Raw genomic sequence first — 20,023 nt, 5'->3', positions numbered from 1 at the left:
AGCCACAGACCAGAACCAACTCGAGCACAGGGGTATATGGGTATGTATCATTAATCCGATACAATAATTTTACATAATACAAAAACAAGATTGTGTCAAGGAAAGTAAAATTCTAACACTATGCATCAGGAGTACCACTTAAGCCAGCCTACGGGACGGAAATCATTGGTTGTCTAATACTTACCTCACAATCTGTCAGGTCAAGCACAGGGGCAAGAAACACCTTCACCGAAGGCCAATTACTAAGTGTGAAAATCCTGACTGGGGACATTCCTGACCAGCCGCTGTGACCTCAACTGAAGAACATCCTTTTTAGGTCATAGCTTACCAGACAGCACAGCTGTCTGCATACGTTAAAGACATCTTGGGGCCTTTCAGAAAGTTGACATAGGAATGCATTTTGCCTGTTGATTATCATTGGCTTTGTGGTTTGTAACTTACATTTTCTGGCATTCTATTTGCTACCTTTATTTGCTTTAGGCTCTAAAGGTTCACTTAGTCCCTCTTACGAAAACCGTGTTTACAGTATTCTTCTACAAACTTGCATTGAGTAAACAGGCCTTTTTAGGTCTCGCCTAGCATTGCAGCGCATGCGCTATCTTGCTCTGCGAGGGCTTCTTGTAATCAATACACATTTAGAAGTGGTGTTTCGGCTATGCCTGTTAACTTGATTGGTTTGCGTCATTTGTTATGCTAAACGGTGTCTTCTGATTGTAACTGAGGCTTTTTAGTCCTTTCTGGTTACTGCCCTGTCCTCTTTTAGCCCCGCCCACCCGGACTGGATCTTTTACCAGCGGCGTGAGACGGTCTGTTTTATAATTATGGGCTCTGCACTTTTTTGTTTACCATTACTGGCATGTGGGTTGTGCGTTTAGCACTGTTACGCTTGTGTAATAATGATTTTTTTCTTTCACCGTTACTGTCAAGTGGGTTTTGCGTAACTATCGAGCAGCGTTTAACTAATTATAATTGATACTATATGCTTGGGTCTTGAGCCGATATGTAGGCACTGAAGTTAAGGACACGCACGCGGCTTGTTTTTTTTTCCCATTAAAGTGAAAGAGCGATAGATGCACTTGTGCACTAGGTCGCTCTCTGGGGCTCTGGACTGAGCTCCGAAGCTGCGCCGCGTTGCCTGCCCCGCTCGACCCCCCCCTTGAGTCGGCTCCTCTCCACTCGCGTGAGCTGGGTGATTTTTTTAAAAACTTTAATTCAAAGCGCAGTGCCTGCTTCAGGGACACCGCGCTCTGTTTATTATTATTATTTTTGTAACTTTAAGCCAAGCGCTTAGCTGCTGCACACCCCGACCCCCCCAGGGTGGGCGGCCTCCTGCTCCAGACTGAAGAGATACCGATGTCTGGGATGAACCAGTGGCCAGCGCCCCAGCGAGTCTGTCCGTCGGAATAATTAATTTGCCGCGCGAGCAGCTTTCCCTTTTTGCAAAACCATTCACTGTAGCATCTAATGCAGTTTGGAAGAGTTTTAAAATATATTTACTGCTTTGTTGAAGAGGACACTCTGGTACTGAGCCTCATAGATTAGGTGGGTTTCGAAAACTGCATTTACCCATCCCCGTGATAAACATGAGCAGTCAAAGATGGCAATTGGATTAGCAAAGGCAATGGAGCAAGCTAAACATAGTCGATGATAGGAGTCCTTCTTTAGTGTTTCAAGCGTGAGCGAGAGGATGAGAGAGAGAAATAGATTCATAACGAGAGGGTCAGACCAGGCAGCATGGATCAATTCTGATCAGTTGCTAGAAATGTGCATCTTATTGCACCCCAGGGGTACCCACTGCAGTGTATTTCTGTGTTACCTCGTAACAAGAGTTGGTCCTTTCTCCATTTACATGGTTGCCGAGTGTTGAAAGGAGGAAGAAGGGTCAAAGTATTGAAGAGCTGAAGCCTCTCACCCATTGGGCTATACAAGGGTCTGTGCTTTTGCATTGCTAGTGTTTTTTGGGTAACTCTTTTCCACAGTTATGGCTAAGGTACTGATTGCATCCCAGTTGAACAGAAGTACATCGCCCCTTCTGCCTGTGGCCCCTGCTGCCCCTGCTCTGTGCCAGTTTAAGTGGTACAGCAGCCGGGCAGACTCGGAATACCTGTGCTGAAGTATTGTCCCCACAATGCACTACCAGAAAAGCCTGCCAAGGTAAGAACATTCAGCTGTGGCGTCTTCCAAAAAATAGGAAAATGAGATTGTAGTAGTGCTTTTATTTATTAACACGCCTTCGTGAGCAGTTCAACTGTGCTTTAGTAACTCATTAATCATATCTAATTTGTCCACGTTTATCAATTTTTTACTTACTAAAGTGACGCCACAAATCTTATATTACTTGGTTTTGTATGTTTGCTACGCGTACAGATCAACTTCATGTAGAGGGCAGTGCAGAGACATGTCGGTGAAAGGTGAAAATGGAAAAGAGCTAATGCAAACCAGTATAACTTGTCCACGGGTTAAGCTTATGTCCTGTAGATTTAATTGGTACTATAAAAGTCTCCAGTTTAGTATTTAAGTGACCAGGTTAATTTTACCCTTGTTGCTAGGTGAAAAAGAGATCCAAGGTTTGCTGTTCTTCTCTAAAATATAGACCGTGCCCTAGTCCTTGCTGATCACATCCTTCAAATGTACTGCTTCCCCATCCTCACATAATCCTGACAAGCATGTGGCTTTTTAATACGCTAAACATGTGTGTAGGCTCCTCTTATTATCAAGTTGTATTATTATTTCCCTTTAAATTTAACAATGTACATATGTATACACGGCACCACGATTTCTGCTCGAGACAATGCTAAAATCCAAAACAAAACGTTTTGAACACAGTTTATATATAACCGTTTTTTTCTAACGTGTTCACATTTAATTTCTTATGAATTTTACAATGCAATTGGTCTCGCATTTGCAACAGTTTAACCTACTGGCATTGCAAATAACAATGCCTTTTATGTTTCAAAAACCAAGACGTAAATAAAAGGCATTGCCATTTACAAAACACCAATAACTCAAAATCGTGTGAATGCAAGACCTATTGCATTGCAAATGCTGGTTTCTTATCTTGTCACATTTGCTGTCTATTCAAAGACCGAGCTCAAATGTCAGCATCTGTTTTCCAGGACCTCGTGTTTACATTTTTTTTCTCTCTGACTTCAAAGTGAGAGAATTTAGGTGACAATCCTGCTGGATACCCACAGGCTGTAGGTCGTTATTCTTTCTAACTGCCTAGTCGGGTGTAAGACGTTATTTTGTTTTCTAGCACAAAACAAAATTTAAATGTCTGTAAATGAACTGTGCAACTATTTGAGAATATGGAAAGCACAAATGTAGCACATTTTTTGGTAATTCTGAAGTATGATGGAAAAAAATATTTTAATACGACCAAAACAAATCAATACAGTAGGTGATGACGTTTCCTCACTGTATAATATTTTTTGTGAAACCGTATGTCTATACAAATATAATGGTCATTTCAACTTAAGATGTGTTGTGTGCAATGACAGTACACTACCACACCATGCATACTCCACTTTACCCCACTCCACTCAACTGCACTCTACTTTGCACCACTCCACACTATACCACTGCACACTATGCCACTTAACTAGACACCTATATTCTGCACCACTCTACTCTACGCCAATGCACTGTCCTACACCTCTACTATGCAGTACTGCATGCTTCGCTACTGCACTCTATGCCAATCCACTCTAAGCCAATCTAATCTGCACCACTGTACGCCACTTCACTCTACTCTGAAAAAATCTTCTCTACGCCACTCTGTGCCATTCCACTCTACGCCACTGTAATCTACCCCACTGCATTCTATGCTGCTGCACTCAAAACCAATACACTCTATGCCAGTTTACTATGTACCACTGCACGTCATTATACTCTACTTTGCAACAGTATGCCACTGCACACTACACCATTGCATTCTACGTTACTTTACTCGCCTCCACTCCACTTTACACTGCACCACTCAATGCCACTCTACTGCACTCTGCCACCATACTCCACACCACTACACTCTACGCCAATCCACACTACGGCACATTAAGCTACTGTGCGCCACTGCACTCTGTGCCACTTCACGCCTCTACTGTGCACCACTCTTCTCTGCCAGTGCACTCTCCCATGCACCACTGTACTTTGCCCCACTTTACTGTAAACCAATGCACTCTACGACACTCTACTGTATGCCACTTCACTCTACTCTGAAACAATTGACTCTAAGCCACTCTGTGCCACTCCTCTATGCCACTGCACTCTTCCACTCAACTCTATCACGTTGACTCTACGCCAATGCACTCTACACCAATTTACTCAACACTAATTCTCTACACCACTGCAGTCTACTGCAATCTTCTCTGCACAACTGCACTTTATGCCACTTTACCCTGCAACACTCTATACCACTGTACTCTAGGACACCATACTGCAACACTGCACTCACTGCCACTGAACTGTACGCCACTCTACGCCACTCTACTGCACTCTATTCCAATGCACTATACTTTACTACACTCTACGCCACTCTAATCTACTGTGCGCCACTCACTCCCTTGAGTGAAGTGGCATAGAGTACAGTGTCCTTACTGCACTCTATGCCACTTCACTCTACCCTTCTATATTCTACTCTGCACCACTCTACTCTATACAAGTGCACTCTCCCATGCACCACTGCACTCTATGCCAGTCGACTCTACGTCAATGCACTTTACGATGCTCTACAACAATCTACTCTATGCCACTCTATTACACAGTGCGCCATTCCACTCTACACCACTCCACTACTATCTACCCTGCGTCATTCCACCCCACTGCACTCTATGCCACATTACTCTACGCCAATGCACTCTACACCACTTTAAATAAAACCAACTCTATGCCATTTCTCTATGCCAATCTACTCTGCACCACTGCACTCCACACCACTTTACTCTGCACCGCTATACACCACTGCACTCTACACCATTGCACTCTACGACACTGTGCACTACTGCACTGTATGAAACTGCAGACTATGCCACTTCACTCTACCTCGCTCTACTCTACACCACTCTATTCTGCACTTCATTTTACCCCACTCTATTCTATGACAGTGTACTTTACCCCACTCTACACCACTCTATTCTATGCCAGTGCATTTTACCCCACTCTACTATATGTTACTGCACTCTACGCCACTCGACTCTACACCACTATATGCCACTGAACTCAACGAAAATGTACTCTATGCCACACTACACCACTGTACGCCACTATACTGTACACCACTGTACTCTATGCCACTGAAAACGCCACTATATTCTACGTCACTGAAAATGCCACTTTACTCTATGCCACCACTCCACTGCACTCCATGCCGTTGCAGTCTACTTTAAGCCCTCTACTGCACGTTATGCCACTACACTCTATGCCACTCTACTCTGCATCACTCCACTCAACGCCACTCTAATCTATTCTGCACCATTGCCCACTACAGTCCATGCCACTGAATTTTACACCACTCTACTCTGTGCCAGTTTACTCTACACCACTGCAGTCTACACTGCATAACTCCACCCTATGCCACTTCACTCTACTCTGAAATAATCTGCTCTACGCCACTGCACTCTAAGCCAACCGACTCACCACCACTTTACTCAAAGCCAATTCACTCTATGCCAATCTACTCTGCACCACTGTACTTTACGCCACTTCACTATAGTTCACTTTACAATACTGCACTCTGATGCTCTACACCATTAAACTCTTCTTCACTCTATGCGACTCTACAACCCCAATCTGATGCTCTACGCAACTCCCTCTACGTAACTTCATGTCACTATCATCCACTGTATTCTACGACACACTACTCCACTGCACCACTACACTCTATGCCATTCCATTTACGCCACTCCACTCTATGCCACTCCACACCAATCTCTACTTTGCTCTAGACAACACCATCAACGCCACTCCACTCTGCTCTACACCACTCCATGACACCATGCCACTCCACAACTCTCTACCCTATGCCCTTCCACTCTATGGCACTCTACAGCACTCTACTTCTTCAACAAGACTCCACACCTCTCCACTCAACGCCACTCCATGATCTCCACTTCACTCGACTCTACATCACTATGGAATACTCCTCTTTACTCCAATTTACAACACTCCTCTCTCTTTCACACCACTAACTTTTAGCCATGCTGAACAGCAGCCACGCTGGTGTAAAACATGGCTATAACATATTGGGAAAGCCAATAGCTCCTACATAGGCGATACCTACAGGCTTTGCCAATGCTTGTTACAAAAAGATAACACAGCTCCCATCAGATAAGCATTTGGACTCCAAAGTGCCCGAATTGGCCCTTTCCCTTCATGAGCTGCTACCCCTTTATAGGGATACACACACCCAACAAATATCACTGTGCTGAATTTGTATTTTATTTTTAGGTCTGGCTAGAGCTTTATCTATCTCGCCAGCCTCATGTATAAAAATAAATATATGTATGTACATGCAGGGGCTTCAAGTCAGCCATCTTTCTTAATCCACTGGTCATTCACATTTCTCATCCACCCACCACAGCAGACAGCACGGGGCAAAGGGGTCAGCGGTCTACTGCCTTTGGGTTCTCTTCACAATGAGAAAAAGCATTTTGGTTACACACATCCTTTTAGAAAGTAGTTCACTTCAGAGCCCAGACTTGTGGGCCAATCTCTGCTTTCAATTGATGTTTTTTTTTCTTACTTTTCTTTGCAAACATATGCACACTACGTACAGATGACAGCATGTTTACTTTTTATTACAACGTAAGTTTTAATGCGTTTTCCAACTCAATTCATTTCTGTAACTAAGCTAAGCTACTGGCATACTATTTATCACCATTCTGAAGTTAGAATAGTGTTTTCAATCAGCCCATGTAACTGAATTTCCACAACACCAAGTCAATGGACTTGGATTCCTGTGGTAACTCGGAGTATGAAGCAGCGCAAAATAGACTACACTCGCAATGTTGACAGCTAAACCATCCGTAGCATTGTTTTATACCAAGTTACAATTGTATGGGGCACTAGCATCAGAAAGTAGAAGCAAAGTAGTAGGCTAATATTAGGTAACTATACAAATAAACAGCTGAGAGATCTATGAGATAATAGAGAATTAAAAGGCTAAACGGTGGTTCACACGCTCACTGTTTAAGTACCCGAGAGGAAGCTGGGGATGCACATGCAGTGTGGTAATGAACCTAAGAAACTAAAAGATGCCTCCCAAGCATCCCAAACTAAAGGACTGCTCTCTGCTTAAGAATGCCAATAAGCATGCAATGCATGTCCAGTACTTGCCGCTCTAACATTTGGTGGCAAACACTCAAATGACATTGAGTAAACACACCATTGAGAACAGTAGAGACCATAGTGCACAGGGAAGACAAGTGCCAGCAGGCCATCAATGTGCTCCCCATCCCACTGCTTAGTAGTGACAATGCATGGCGGAGTTGTAGACAATACTTTTCTTGGAATAAGGGAGGTTTTAGGAATGAAAATGGAAGATAGGTTACAGACAACACATGACTTGAGAAGCTTCATCCAGAGTATTCAGCTTGGTTCTATATTCCATATCTGTTTAAGCCGGCAAAACAGTCCAAATATTGGCTACCAAATTCACCCACGCGAGGAGCAGAGAGAGATGAATAAATCCCATTTTCTGAATGAAAGGAGAACATGGGAATTAGACACTGTTACTTTTAGTGGTACATTAGAAAGGGACGCATGTTTCAGTGGGAAGAGCAGTTCAATAAATGAAAAAATGTCCCAGAAATTCAGTAAATGAATTCAAGTTGACCTTGGCCAAACGACCGATAGCAATATGAGAACAAAGGCAAGATGGGGGCCTAAGGTCTGTAGTGTTATGAGGGGGCAGACAAGTTGGCACCCTGTATGTGGTCCTGTTTTTCTATTCAATTCTTTAACTTCCAATATAACGCGGGGCACAATTCTCTATTTATGTGGAAAAGTAAAGAAATAAATACAGAAAGGAACTTAAAGGGCCATACCTGTGACCCTGCGCATTTAATTCGATATGCTAAGATTACCAACCAGTGCTGCTAGGCTCAGGAGGACATGGGGGACATGTGTAGAAAAAGAGGATGAGAAGGGAAGCTACCGCTTCTCCTGGATCCCAGCCATTGATCAGTGTTGGCGTTGCAGCAACATGTGGCTAAATGTGCAGGCTATTTGGCTATCCAAGGTTTATTTTGGGTCTTGAAGGTGCATGCAGCTGCAGACTAGCCCAAGTTTACTATTAGTTGGTAAATGGAATAGAAACTAAACTGGACACTAAAAAAACAGAGCCTTAACCCTCGGTTAGAGTCTAGGACCCCATACTTATCACAACAGTAGGCTTTACCATAACAAAATAAAAAAGGCCACACACAGTAACATGAGCAAGATGCTGCATCTAGCGTCTAATGAAGCAGAAATATAAAATATTATAGCACCCAAAATTAAATTATAAAAGAATAGACATGGTTGGTCCAAGACAAGTCAAAAATCAATGGCACTAAGACATGTTGTCGATGCGCAAGACAAGTGTTCATGTTGGATCGAGCAACCGCAATGTGCAAAAATATAATAGGCAATAAAACCACGCAGAGCCAAATGAAACATTGAAATGCGTACTGAAACGCTCATTGTAACTTGGTACTTTTAAACTACAAGGACATTTACATTTGGAAAAGGGTGGTTAGGAAATAACAAAACAGTTACCCATCGAAATGCCAAACTCAAATGCTAACATTTTCCACAGCTTTATAGGCCACAGTGGTTAACATCTGCATTACTAGTGTCACTCCATTTATTGAGAGTTCTCTCAAAGGGATTTAGAAAACGCAGGCTCACGTGAACTAACACATTTACTATAGGCACAGAATGGTTAAATCCCTTTTTCAAACATCAGATCTTAGTTCGGGAGAAAAGGGCTTCATTTCATTATAAAATCACTAAAATAAGACAAGAAGGGTTTCTTTCACACAGCCTCATGGATAACTTGTAAACAACTAGGTAATGTGAAGTAAGCTCAGCATGCACCTCTAACTATGATATCAGAAGAAACAATAAAATGCAATTATAGCTAGTAAGAGACAACTCACATTTCTCAAGAGCAATAATGAGGCAATTCAACACCTGCACTTAGAACTAGGTGACCAAAGATAATAGTTCACTAGGACCGGAGATGCTGAATTTCCAGGGGAACGACAGAGTGTTTAAGAGATTCCCATTTGGTTTAATTACATGTACAGTTATTTAAAGTGGCAAAAGGTCAGGTCTTCCAGTCAAAATGGCAAAAGATCCTGTCTTCCCATCACAATGTTGGTCACGTCTGGATTTGGGAGGATGCTGTGTACAAATCAATTTAATACAAACTTGCTATATTCCACCCAACCACCACTTAGTGATCACGAAAACCTCAACCACTACTCTCATTGTGTTTACAGAAACAGATATATAAAACAGAACAGAGCGTATTGTGAAAATGGTGGACACTCAGTTTCAAAGGCAAAGTTCAAATGCCTCCAGTCCCAACATCTGGTGTGACCCATAAGTTTTAAGCTAATCAAGGATAACTTTTCTTTTTTTGCAAGTTAATAAACTGAGAACCATTAAACTTAGAAATAGTAACCTCTGTTACATCCAGCACTTGGGTATGGCAAAAACTGTGACATCAAGTGCAATATGAAGAATTATTCATGAAAATACAACTTTAAGGGGTTACAGTTGCCTGGGTGTTGGAAAGGAACAGAATTATTCATCAATAATTAAGTCAATATGAAACGTCAAATTGTAATTGCATTTATATTGCAAATGGCTCAGGACGCACATGGAAGGGTCAATGGATCGCTTCACACTAAACAAGGAGAGAAGCATAACAATTAACGGTAGGGAGAGAGCTACCAGTCAACAGACAAAAGCTGGTGGACATATGATAGTGAACAGAACATGCCTAGTTCAGTAGGTAGGTAATGAAGAGATGTGTCTTGAATGCTTTAAGGGAAAGTTAGCTAATGGTTATCGAAAGATCTTTTCAGGGAAGGAGAGACAATAGAATGTTGGTTTAAATGAGCTTTCCCTTTGGTTAACAAGATGCTATGGTCCATTCTGTTGTCAGATGTTAAGAAAGGGATCCCACAGCAATGTTTGTAGTTGAGATACCAGAGTTGACCAAGCTGTAGTGATTTAGACAAAGTAGAGGCTTATCCGAGGCTCACCTGGTGGCCCAGCTCCAGAGAGCACAGGCTGCAGCATGCACAAACAAACTAACTGTGTGGAACCAGAAAGGACTTTGCAAGGCCAGCTCTTACTACGTAATCTACATATATTGAGTTAGAATGAGAAATAAGATTACAGTTTTAAGCTTTTGTCAGGGATAAACAGATTAACCCTATATCGAAGTGTATTTGGCAAATAGCATTTTAAACGATTTGGGCAACTAGTACTACAAGAACAGATCTGAATCCCTGATTAATACCAATACTTTGCACAGAATTCAACTGTAAGAGGAAAACTTACAATAGTTTAATGTATACTCATGACAGTTTTGCACTTGGGAAGTTGTTGATTCAAGTTAAAGATATTTTGGTCAATTTCAAATATTTTTGGAAACGAAAAAACTTAAATGTATACAGATGTTCTCAAACACCCAACTTATTTATTCATCAAAGGCAAACGATGTGTTTGTATCCTTGTTATTTTAACATAACCTGGTTTTGTTTTTGAAATCTTTTTACTTTCCCTTTAAAATTAACTAATTGTCCAACACTAGCTGCTTCCACAAATGTGGGGCAGGGGAAGTAGTAGTGAGGGGCAGGATTGGGGAACTCTTACACAGAGGCCACATCTCATCAAGACAATGTTTAGACGTACATCCATCCCATACTTCACCAATGTTTGGTCCATCTGGAATATCAAGCAGTTTCAGAGGCTAATCCGTCTCGTACAGCACTGATCTCCACGGCATTTCAGGTGGTTTCTATATGCTTTCTCAAGCCCAGACTAGTTAGAAGCCACATACTTGAGGGTGAATATTTTACTGATATCTCAGTCAAGTGCCTTTTAGCCATTTGCACACCAACTGTGAAGTCTTGTTCAGGTCATAGCACCAGCAACTCATGCCCAACCACATATAAAGACCTCCTGAACGTCATTGCTCCGCCACCAACCCAAAATGCAAAAGGGGCTCACTGATGGCCCCAGTTATGCCTCCGCTTTCACCTGATTTGTTTCATTCTTTCCTTTTTCAGCAATCATCTAAGCCTGGAGCCAGCTGACGTGTGTGCTGTCGGGTGCTTGTAGTACAGCCACCACGGACATATAAATTCTCCAGCTACAGCTTTCAACCCTTCAGCCAGTCAGCAGAGTTGCAGGAGCACCATGGCACATATTGCGCCAGATCTCATCACTAAAATTAGACACAAGGAAATGGGATATAGGAGACATCCATTTACCACCTTTTTATAACCATGGAAAACAGAGGAAACTGCCTCTCACAGCAGCCCTAACTCTGTAGCCATCTAAAACCAATGCTGAGAGTCTCAGATTTTTGTTTTGAGCAGGTATATTTTAAACTAGATGTAAGACAAGTTGACTTCAACAGGGTCTACTAGTGATTTTGTTTACAGAAATCAAACCTTCATATACAGCCAGGTGCCATCTGCCTAGCAATGTACACTAATAAGTCTGGTAAGCAATGATCTCAGAGGTTCCATCTGAGGTATAATGGTCTGGAAAACAGCATAGAGACCTGGGGTTTTTAACATTAGAGGAGAGCAGGCAATCTGGAGGGTTCACTATTCAAAGATTGTGATCTAATATCCATAGTGGAAAAGCACCCTTCCAGACCCAAAAGCTACAAGCCATCTTGGTGGACTGTGTGGATCATAGTTCCAGGTACTAAAGGTACCATAAACAGTGCTCAATGGTCCAGCAAGGAATGCATTGTCCATACCATGGAGGGTACATCAGGTACATACAGATTTGCCCTAAATGTGATAAATTAAGATCAGAAGCATGAGTGATCCGCTCCTTTGAATCTGCCCTTTGAAACATCAGTTGTCATTTGGGTAGTGACTCCCTTTTCAACAATTTGCTCATAAAAGTGTTAGGATACGTGCCTCAAATTATAGCAGTCGAAAGATTCAAGGCTTCCTTTTCCCAAAAGAAACAGGATTTGATTTAATTTGAGTAAGCAGGCATTTCAACTGAAATGTACTAGCATTTTAGAGGTCTGTCTCAATGTTTGTTATAAACGTAAAGAGATTTATTTAGTAACAGTGAGCATTTGAATCAAAGTCTCTAGGAAAATTGACAGCAAGATAAATTGGGAAGGTATTATTGAACAAATAAATAGGTATTCTTTTTTAAATTCAAATGTGGGACTGAAATTATCCTAAGATGATTTGGGAAGTATTATGTGGTAGAGAAAAGTGTCCTTGGTTGGCAGCTGAAGTTGCTTACTGCTTTCCTAGAGCACAAAATTCTGAATCGAGGATTCGTGTGTTGAGACTTTCTTTGCTGGCAGTCAGTCACTGATGGCCTCAGGAGGAATATTTTCACTTTTTTTGGCATTTGCTTTGTGTGTGTGATGAATTTAAGTTTAATAGTGTTAAAGAAGCCAAATGTTTGATAACTGCTGATGCTACCTGCAGGCTTGGCAAGTGGTCCAGCTGGATATTTTTTTCTGTCTTTTCAGATTGGATCACAGACACTCTGTACTTTCGCTGAACATTAAGAACAAGGCCAAAAAGCTCTTCAATAACACATAATCAGTTCTTTAACTTATTATTTTGCCTTCTGTTTTAAACAGAGTGTAGCTTATTTAAACTCTAGTGAGTTTAGATCCTGATAAACGGACTTAAATAATTACACAGATTTTAGCGATTAGGACATACTAGCAATTGTAACTGAATGCAGTTACATGCCATTTTAATCTAGAGAAGGCCACTGTTGGAGTCTATCATTCCACCACTAGCTTGCATTGCCTAGGTAACTTCTGTGATTACAAAAATCCTTTGCATACACTATTTTGGATCATAATACTTCAAGAATTGCACTGCATTCTCTCCTTCATGCTCCACGAGTGGCTCCATTCCATGCTCCCATTGCTAAATTATTACTGCCAGCCAAGGTAATGTGGTTTCAAATTCCGCTGCAAGCCAGTGTGACCATGCACCTTGGAACATCATAAGTACATATGGAAACAATATGTGGTTTTAGTAATTATTTTAAGAATTTTAAAATAAATGTGTATTCCTTGTGGTTTAGAGATCAATGATCTAAATAAACTTAACATTTTGACTTGACTTGACCTTGTGCCTTCTACTTTTGGCTGTTGGAGGACAGAGCATCTTTGACTACAACTGATATGCACACCAACAAAAAACCTACTCTAAGAGTAGTCAATGAGACTTCATTACCTATTGACTACTCATTGAAATCCGTATATTCGAGCTGATCTCAGCAGCTAAGCTAATCATTAGGTATTCGCTATTTCTGTTAAGTAATTTGCTTTAAATGTTTCCCACTAGAGGCTGCCGAAATGGGGACAAAACACAACCGGTGATGTCTTTCCTGGGGGCCAAGTCCTACTATATTCACATGTTACCTAACACACAGATTTTATTTCACATTCTATTATTACCAACTATACACAATATGTTTAACATACTATCCATCCTTCCTTCCTTCCTTCAGTAACCTCTTCCCAGGAAGGCATTGCCACTGCTTATTTCCTGCTCATCAAATAAATGCCTGGTCCCTGAGCTGTATACCACTATCCAATCAGAAGCTCCTGTCACCGGGTCCAGTGCTAAATCACAATGGGGATAGATCTGGGATGTTCCATCTCAGACAAGGAGTGGATATATTGCTCAAACCAAATCAGGTCCTTACAGACGAATGGCAGACTGCTCCTCGTACTTTTCAATTTCAGACACCAAGTTCACTAAAGACCACCCTAAGTCGTTTAAATATATATTAACGCCCGACCCTTGTTGTAAAAGATGAAATGCACCCGACTTTGTCCACCTGGCATGGAGTTGTCCGTTAGTTAATATATTCTGGAGCAAAATGTCTGAGCATCTCTGCCATGGCTGATATGGTTTTGGCGCCATTACCTGTTCTAGCACAATTAACATGTAGCGGCACGTTCAACGCTTGGTCTCAACAGCCCTGCTTACTGGCAACAAAAATAGTGGCATATGTGTGAAGGAAGAGTTAGCCCTCTCTCAAAAAAAGATTATCGTACCTGGTCTATTGTAATGAACAATTAGAGATCTACTGTGCTACAATTCCGGATACAAATAGACCAAAATACTTTTGGGCCTGGCCACATTGTTATCTGTTACATCAGGAGATGGGTATGTGAAGTCGTATGTTAATTGTTGGGTTCTATCTGGAAATTGTCTGTTAATAATGGGTGGAACATTCGCAGTGGGTGAGGCGTTGCATCATCCATATATGATTTCTTCTGTCCAAGGTGTATAGTGGCACTTCTAAGCTGTCGGACTGTGTCGCTGGAGGGGTGGTGGCATACCCTTAATATGCTTAATTTTATGACAGGTGTCATATTTGCATCCGTAAGTCTGTTTAGAGAAATGTTGTCTTTTTTCCTGTTCTCAGCATGAACTCATACAGTATATAGTCTAGATCTTTTTTTGTATGTTTGAACTTGATAATAAAAGTGGATATAACATGCTTCCCATTAACAGCATTCCTCAGCCAGCCATCTTTCTCTGCAACTCCTCCTTGCCAGGCTGCTTCCCAAATCCAGTTTCCAGCTTTCACCTGGTTCCTGAAACCTGTATGTCTCTGATACGGTCTGTACTACTTGCAGGTATTCTAATCTCAAGCTCCTTGTTTGCATCCTTTTCCCTGTCACAAATCTCAACTACAAGACATTGTTTATGCTCTAGTGACAGTCAGTCCTCTATAATGCCTATGCAGTGCTGGCAGCATATCCAGCTATTCTTAACCTGGGATGGCTTTCCCCTTGCCTTACCTAGGGTTAACACACAATACAAAGCGTATTCTTGTATTTGCCAGTTCTAGTTCTCTACTTTTGTTCATGATCTTTAGCTCAAGATCACTTCTGCTTCTCGGTCATCTATTTCAGCTCTTCCTATCAGGTTTCCTTTCCATTGGCGATCTGGTTGCAATATTGCACTAGTGGACTTCTTTAATAGGCAGATTTCACTATGCTGCATGATTAGTACCTTGACAAGATCCTAAGACTTGCAGTCAAATGTGGGATCTGGCATGAGTGTTAAATTAAAGCCTGTGTGTATCTTTTATATACTCTGTAAACATCTCTATTATTCAATTAGATTTTTTTATCTATACTAGCTTTGTTGCCTTGTCTTTACGGTCTATGGATAAACTATTTATCCCAGATCGCTCATATCCAGCTCCACTCATTACAGCTGATATATCATTTGTATGCATACAAGTTAAGGGCTTTCCTGCATTAATCATAAACTTAGCTCAAATCCTCATTCATCTGGACAGCTGGAGAAACTTCAAAGCACAACATAAAACTTTATTCTGGTTCCTCTTGGGCGCAGTAAGAGAACAAACACATTTTGAACTACTTTTAACTATATACACAATATTTTAACTTATACATTTCCCAATCCTCAGTTTCAAGATGTTAAGAAACAAACTAGTTTCACAATTTATAGGGTGTCTTGGTCAGACAAAACATGTTCATTTATGATTCCGGTTATGAACAAGGTTATGAACTAGAGCTATTTTAACAAGGCTCTTTTAAATACAGTGACTAAAAAGCAATTTGTGGTCTTTGCAAAACAGAGTTTTCGAGGCGAGACAATTACAGGGTTCCTGATCTATGAACATCCCAAAAAATCATTAGAGGTTTTCCTATCTGTTGAAGAGCAATGTATGGAAATCCAGCAGCTGCAAAAGTTTCTCAAATGGCCTTGACTGAAATGGCAGTAAATGAGTGGCAAAACGTATTTTGATCAAGTGCACTAGGTGACGGAAATATCTTTTACAAATGTAAAAACAGCAAATATTACATATCATACAAGTATTCATTTCTGTATTAGATGAAACATTTTGAGAGTCAAGTATCTCACATAAACTGTCGGTTGTCTCATCAATAATCCATGCTGTTAATACCCCCAACATGAGTGTTTTTACCTTCAAATCTATTTCTCTTCTTCAGACCCAGTTCACAAAATATAATTCGGTAAACACTGCACAACATTTTTTTCATCATGCATGCATCATGCAACTTAATGCTAGGCCATTAGGCCTCTTAGCTTATAGGTTGGTTGGAATCTGGAAGCCATTTTTTATCCACTACAAAGGTTTTTAAAATGGAACACTTAACTTGGCATTAAAGAATATCTATTTCTACGTTTGCTGCGGCTCTTCACTAAAAATCAATATAACTACAGACTTTGAAACTTTTGAGGACGAACGTCAAATATTTGCAAGTTCATTTAATTAACACCACAAAACACATTTTCAAAATAACTATGTCCTTCCACCTAGCAACAGACCAACTAGATGACTTTGGTCTGGTTTAATTAATGTTATCAGTGATGTAACCCATATGCTGTACCTCATACTCATAGTATTAATAGGAAATTACACTCCTAGTTCTACATATGTGCTCAAATAAACCATCTTGTGAAGCAAACTGTGGGGCAAATGGCACCTCTTTTTAACAATTTGCTTTATTTTGTGTTGCCTTGTAGATATTTCAGGAAGTGTCTTCTGAAAATAGAATACCCCATTACAAGAAATTAAGAATTTTATTTGTACAGACTCTGCACGTTACTTTGCGAACTGGAGCAATGGTCTATCAGAAATATACTAAAGATTACTAAAGTTGTTTATTCCAGTTCAAATTGGCTATTTGGATAACTAAATTAATCTCATACTCAATATTTGCGGTCTTTGTTGTACGTGTCGAAACAGAACTCTGGATAACCTAGTTTGTCCAACTTACCTTCCATTCGAGACATTCTCCCATCCATTTTGTTAATTTTAGTATAGATCATATCCAGGGTGACAGGTGTACTTGAGAAAGTTGTGAACGTCATTAGGGCAGCAGTGGATATAGTTGAAGTAGGCAAGTCCTTTGAAGCCATTGAAGGTATTAGGGTGACCAGCGCAGGGCAAGATGCCCAGCTTTCATGTTGTAATTCTGGTGTTGCAAGTGAATGCGTATAGATCAAAATATATATCCAGTGATTTAGAAAGAGTAGAGGGAACCCCCTGCTGCAATCTATTCACTAAAGATTACGAATGAACTGTCGCAAAAGTGTCACAATGGGAAACCTTCTGCACGATCAGAACTCCCCTCTCTTAAAGCAGCGGAACTACCTAGAAAAAGAAAAGAAAAACACTAATATAGTGTTTAGTTCGCCAAAAAAGCAAAACCGTGGCAAAAGAAATGCAGATGACCCTACACAGATATATTTTTAAAGTACCTTTTAGCAGAGCAACTGCACACCAGTTTTGATCAGCCACCATTATGGATGCCTGCAGTTATTTCATTCACTCCCCCTTACTTCCCAAAATGAAGCGAGGATGTAATGTAAAAACAAGACCTATGACTGACATACAAATTAGGTTACACAATGTATGAAATAACACTTATAGGAATAAACTAGGAAAACACTAACCAGTCACTCATGGCTGCAAATAAAGGCAAAACACCCCTGTGAAGATGTGGGCTCCACATCTCATTTCGCCTTATCTGCATATTAATATTCAGTTAGTACCTATTCTTTTTAACTCTTAGAAGAAACGCTTTGCAACATGATCCTCACTGTATCAAACCTACTGAATGAACAATATGTTAAGAAAAGCAAAGTAGAAACTTCATAACAATTTAAGGCCATATTACAGGAAGCATTCCTTAGAACAATTCTATTAAATACAGAGATGGATGGAGGCATTCAGAAAGCACAACCAACTGTTGATATTGTACCAATCACTCACAATTAAGGGTTAGAAACTGCTTTGTGTAAATATCCTTTCGACATAGGGGAGAAAATCGAGTCCAATAATCCTGCTGCTTCTCCGGTCCGCAGTTTTCCCAAAAAGGAAAATGTATTATGGATTGCTGGTTTAACCAATAAATAGTGTATGGTAAGCACCTGTGATGAGACTTACTGTCAAGTTTGGACACTTTTAGTTGGCAGCATTTCGAGTCAATGCCAAAAGCTTTCAAACTCAAGGAAAACAAACTCACCAATTCATTATCACATAACAAAAGAAATCAATATCAGTCCTTGTACAGCATATACGCTGAAAGAATCTAGAACAAAAGCAAAAGTGAACAATGATGTAGCTAAGAGGAGATGAAACAGAGTTCAGCTGCATACTCACATTATTTCAGTTTTTTAAAAGATGTTGACTATTTATAAGAAACAAGCTGTAAGGATGGGTTGGCACCGTCATCTGGCTGAATGCAGGGACAATATTTACCAATGCACAACCAACTCTGCCTAAAGAAGAAACGTGCAGAGCCTGGTAGGTCTGGCAGCCCCAAAACGAGGACGCTGTAGGGAAGGACCGGGGACAGTTCTTAGGTGGGAGTTTATATGTATACAAAGTGCGAGCAAGCATGTGCAGGGAAGTGTGATTGTTTCAAAAGAGAAAAAACGGGTAGGCAGAGGTAAAATGTAAAAGAGAAAAAAAGGAGGAGAGGCTATAGAGAACCACCCTATCAAGCAATACAACAGCATTCACAAGACAGCTACAGGAGAAATGCAAACTAAAGAGTACTTAAATGAACAGGCCTTACAAATGCAAAACTTTACGAGGAAAGGATTTGGCAAGTGTGAAGTGAAGTAAACACAGTAAGTGCCACTCCAATTTTAAAACTAAGAAAAGTTGTTTCTATTTTTCAGTAAAGATTTTGGAGAAATACTTGGCAGGAACCGATAATAGTAAGAATGCAATAGGCAACAATCTGGTACAAAATGACTATAAGGATTTAGATTCCTTACAAATGTTAACCTATAACTTGGAGATCATAGTCATTCAATTTCTTGCTCCAATGAATTTTAATTTAAAAATATATTTTTGTTAAACTTACAGAGGTAAATGTTAATGAACACTCCAAATTAGGAAACATTTTAGACAAACTGTATATATAGTCGAATACAAATAATGTTTTTCTTCTACACCTGCCTAACAGACACTAGTGATGCTTTCTACATGGCACAATAACAAACCGAACGTTCAAACCATGTGTGAGGCCAGAGACAGAAAATTATGGTATCTACTAAAAGGCCTGATGAGGTTATGAAACTCTTGCGAGGACTAAACTGCTATTAGGGATTAGAGTTTAAAGCAAACGCTGTATACAAAGGTAGACAAAGACTCTCAGACTGCTTCAATTTGGAATGTGTGATCAAAATGACAATTAACACAACACCCCACAGAGAATCTGGATGGTTAAACATTTTTTAAAACCAAACACAACCAATAATGGTGAAAATAATGAAGAAAAGAAAAATTCAAAAAGTCTTCTTTAATTTGTTCCCTAGTTGTGCTTGTATTTTTAGGGTTACATGTCCTTATAACAGAAAGGTGATCCAGAAACAGATAACCCTATGTTTTTATTGGAAAAAGATATTCCCAATAAATCAATTTGTCCACATCTTTAACACCTCTTTGTACAAAATATCTAAAAACTGCTTTCTTTTAAGCTCCTCTCCCAATTACCAGCATTCCCCAACTCGAGCAAAGCCTAAAATGGTTCTTTGTGGTTTGAATTCAAAGACAGAAAACAACCAGACTGAATATTAAGAATACCCATGCTCGGTTTTTATAGATGCCACTTTAATAGCCATTCCCCTTAGGTCACCCACCTAGCCTCAGCAGACGAGAGTTAGCTCAATTCCCACCTCCATTCTAACCCAGCAGCATGTTCATGCTTGAGAATAACTGGGGTCCATTGAGCAGAAAAGCTGCTTCCCCTCAGAAGGTCTACCTCCAT

The 20,023-nt window shown here is 40.4% G+C and overlaps 1 protein-coding gene across 2 annotated transcripts in view; it reads right to left on the bottom strand.

Moving 5' to 3' along the window:
* The window catches only part of LOC144768360 (serine/threonine-protein phosphatase 4 regulatory subunit 1-like), a 393,513-nt gene that overhangs the window by 312,972 nt on the left and 60,518 nt on the right, over positions 1-20,023 (bottom strand). The window contains exon 3 of one of the 2 annotated variants that reach the window (XM_078651957.1): positions 17,018-17,394. The exons of the other annotated variant lie outside the window; for it this stretch is intronic. Within the exon in view, the coding sequence (XP_078508083.1) occupies positions 17,018-17,159 (142 nt within the window). The 5' untranslated portion in view covers positions 17,160-17,394. The remainder of the gene's footprint in view (positions 1-17,017; positions 17,395-20,023) is intronic. 2 annotated transcript variants of the gene reach the window in all.

Source organism: Lissotriton helveticus, chromosome 7, assembly GCF_964261635.1.
Source record: "Lissotriton helveticus chromosome 7, aLisHel1.1, whole genome shotgun sequence".
In the NCBI taxonomy this organism is placed as follows: Eukaryota; Metazoa; Chordata; class Amphibia; order Caudata; family Salamandridae; genus Lissotriton; species Lissotriton helveticus.
The sequence above is the reverse complement of the archived record's forward strand: the minus strand, read 5'-3'. Positions and strand labels throughout refer to the sequence as shown.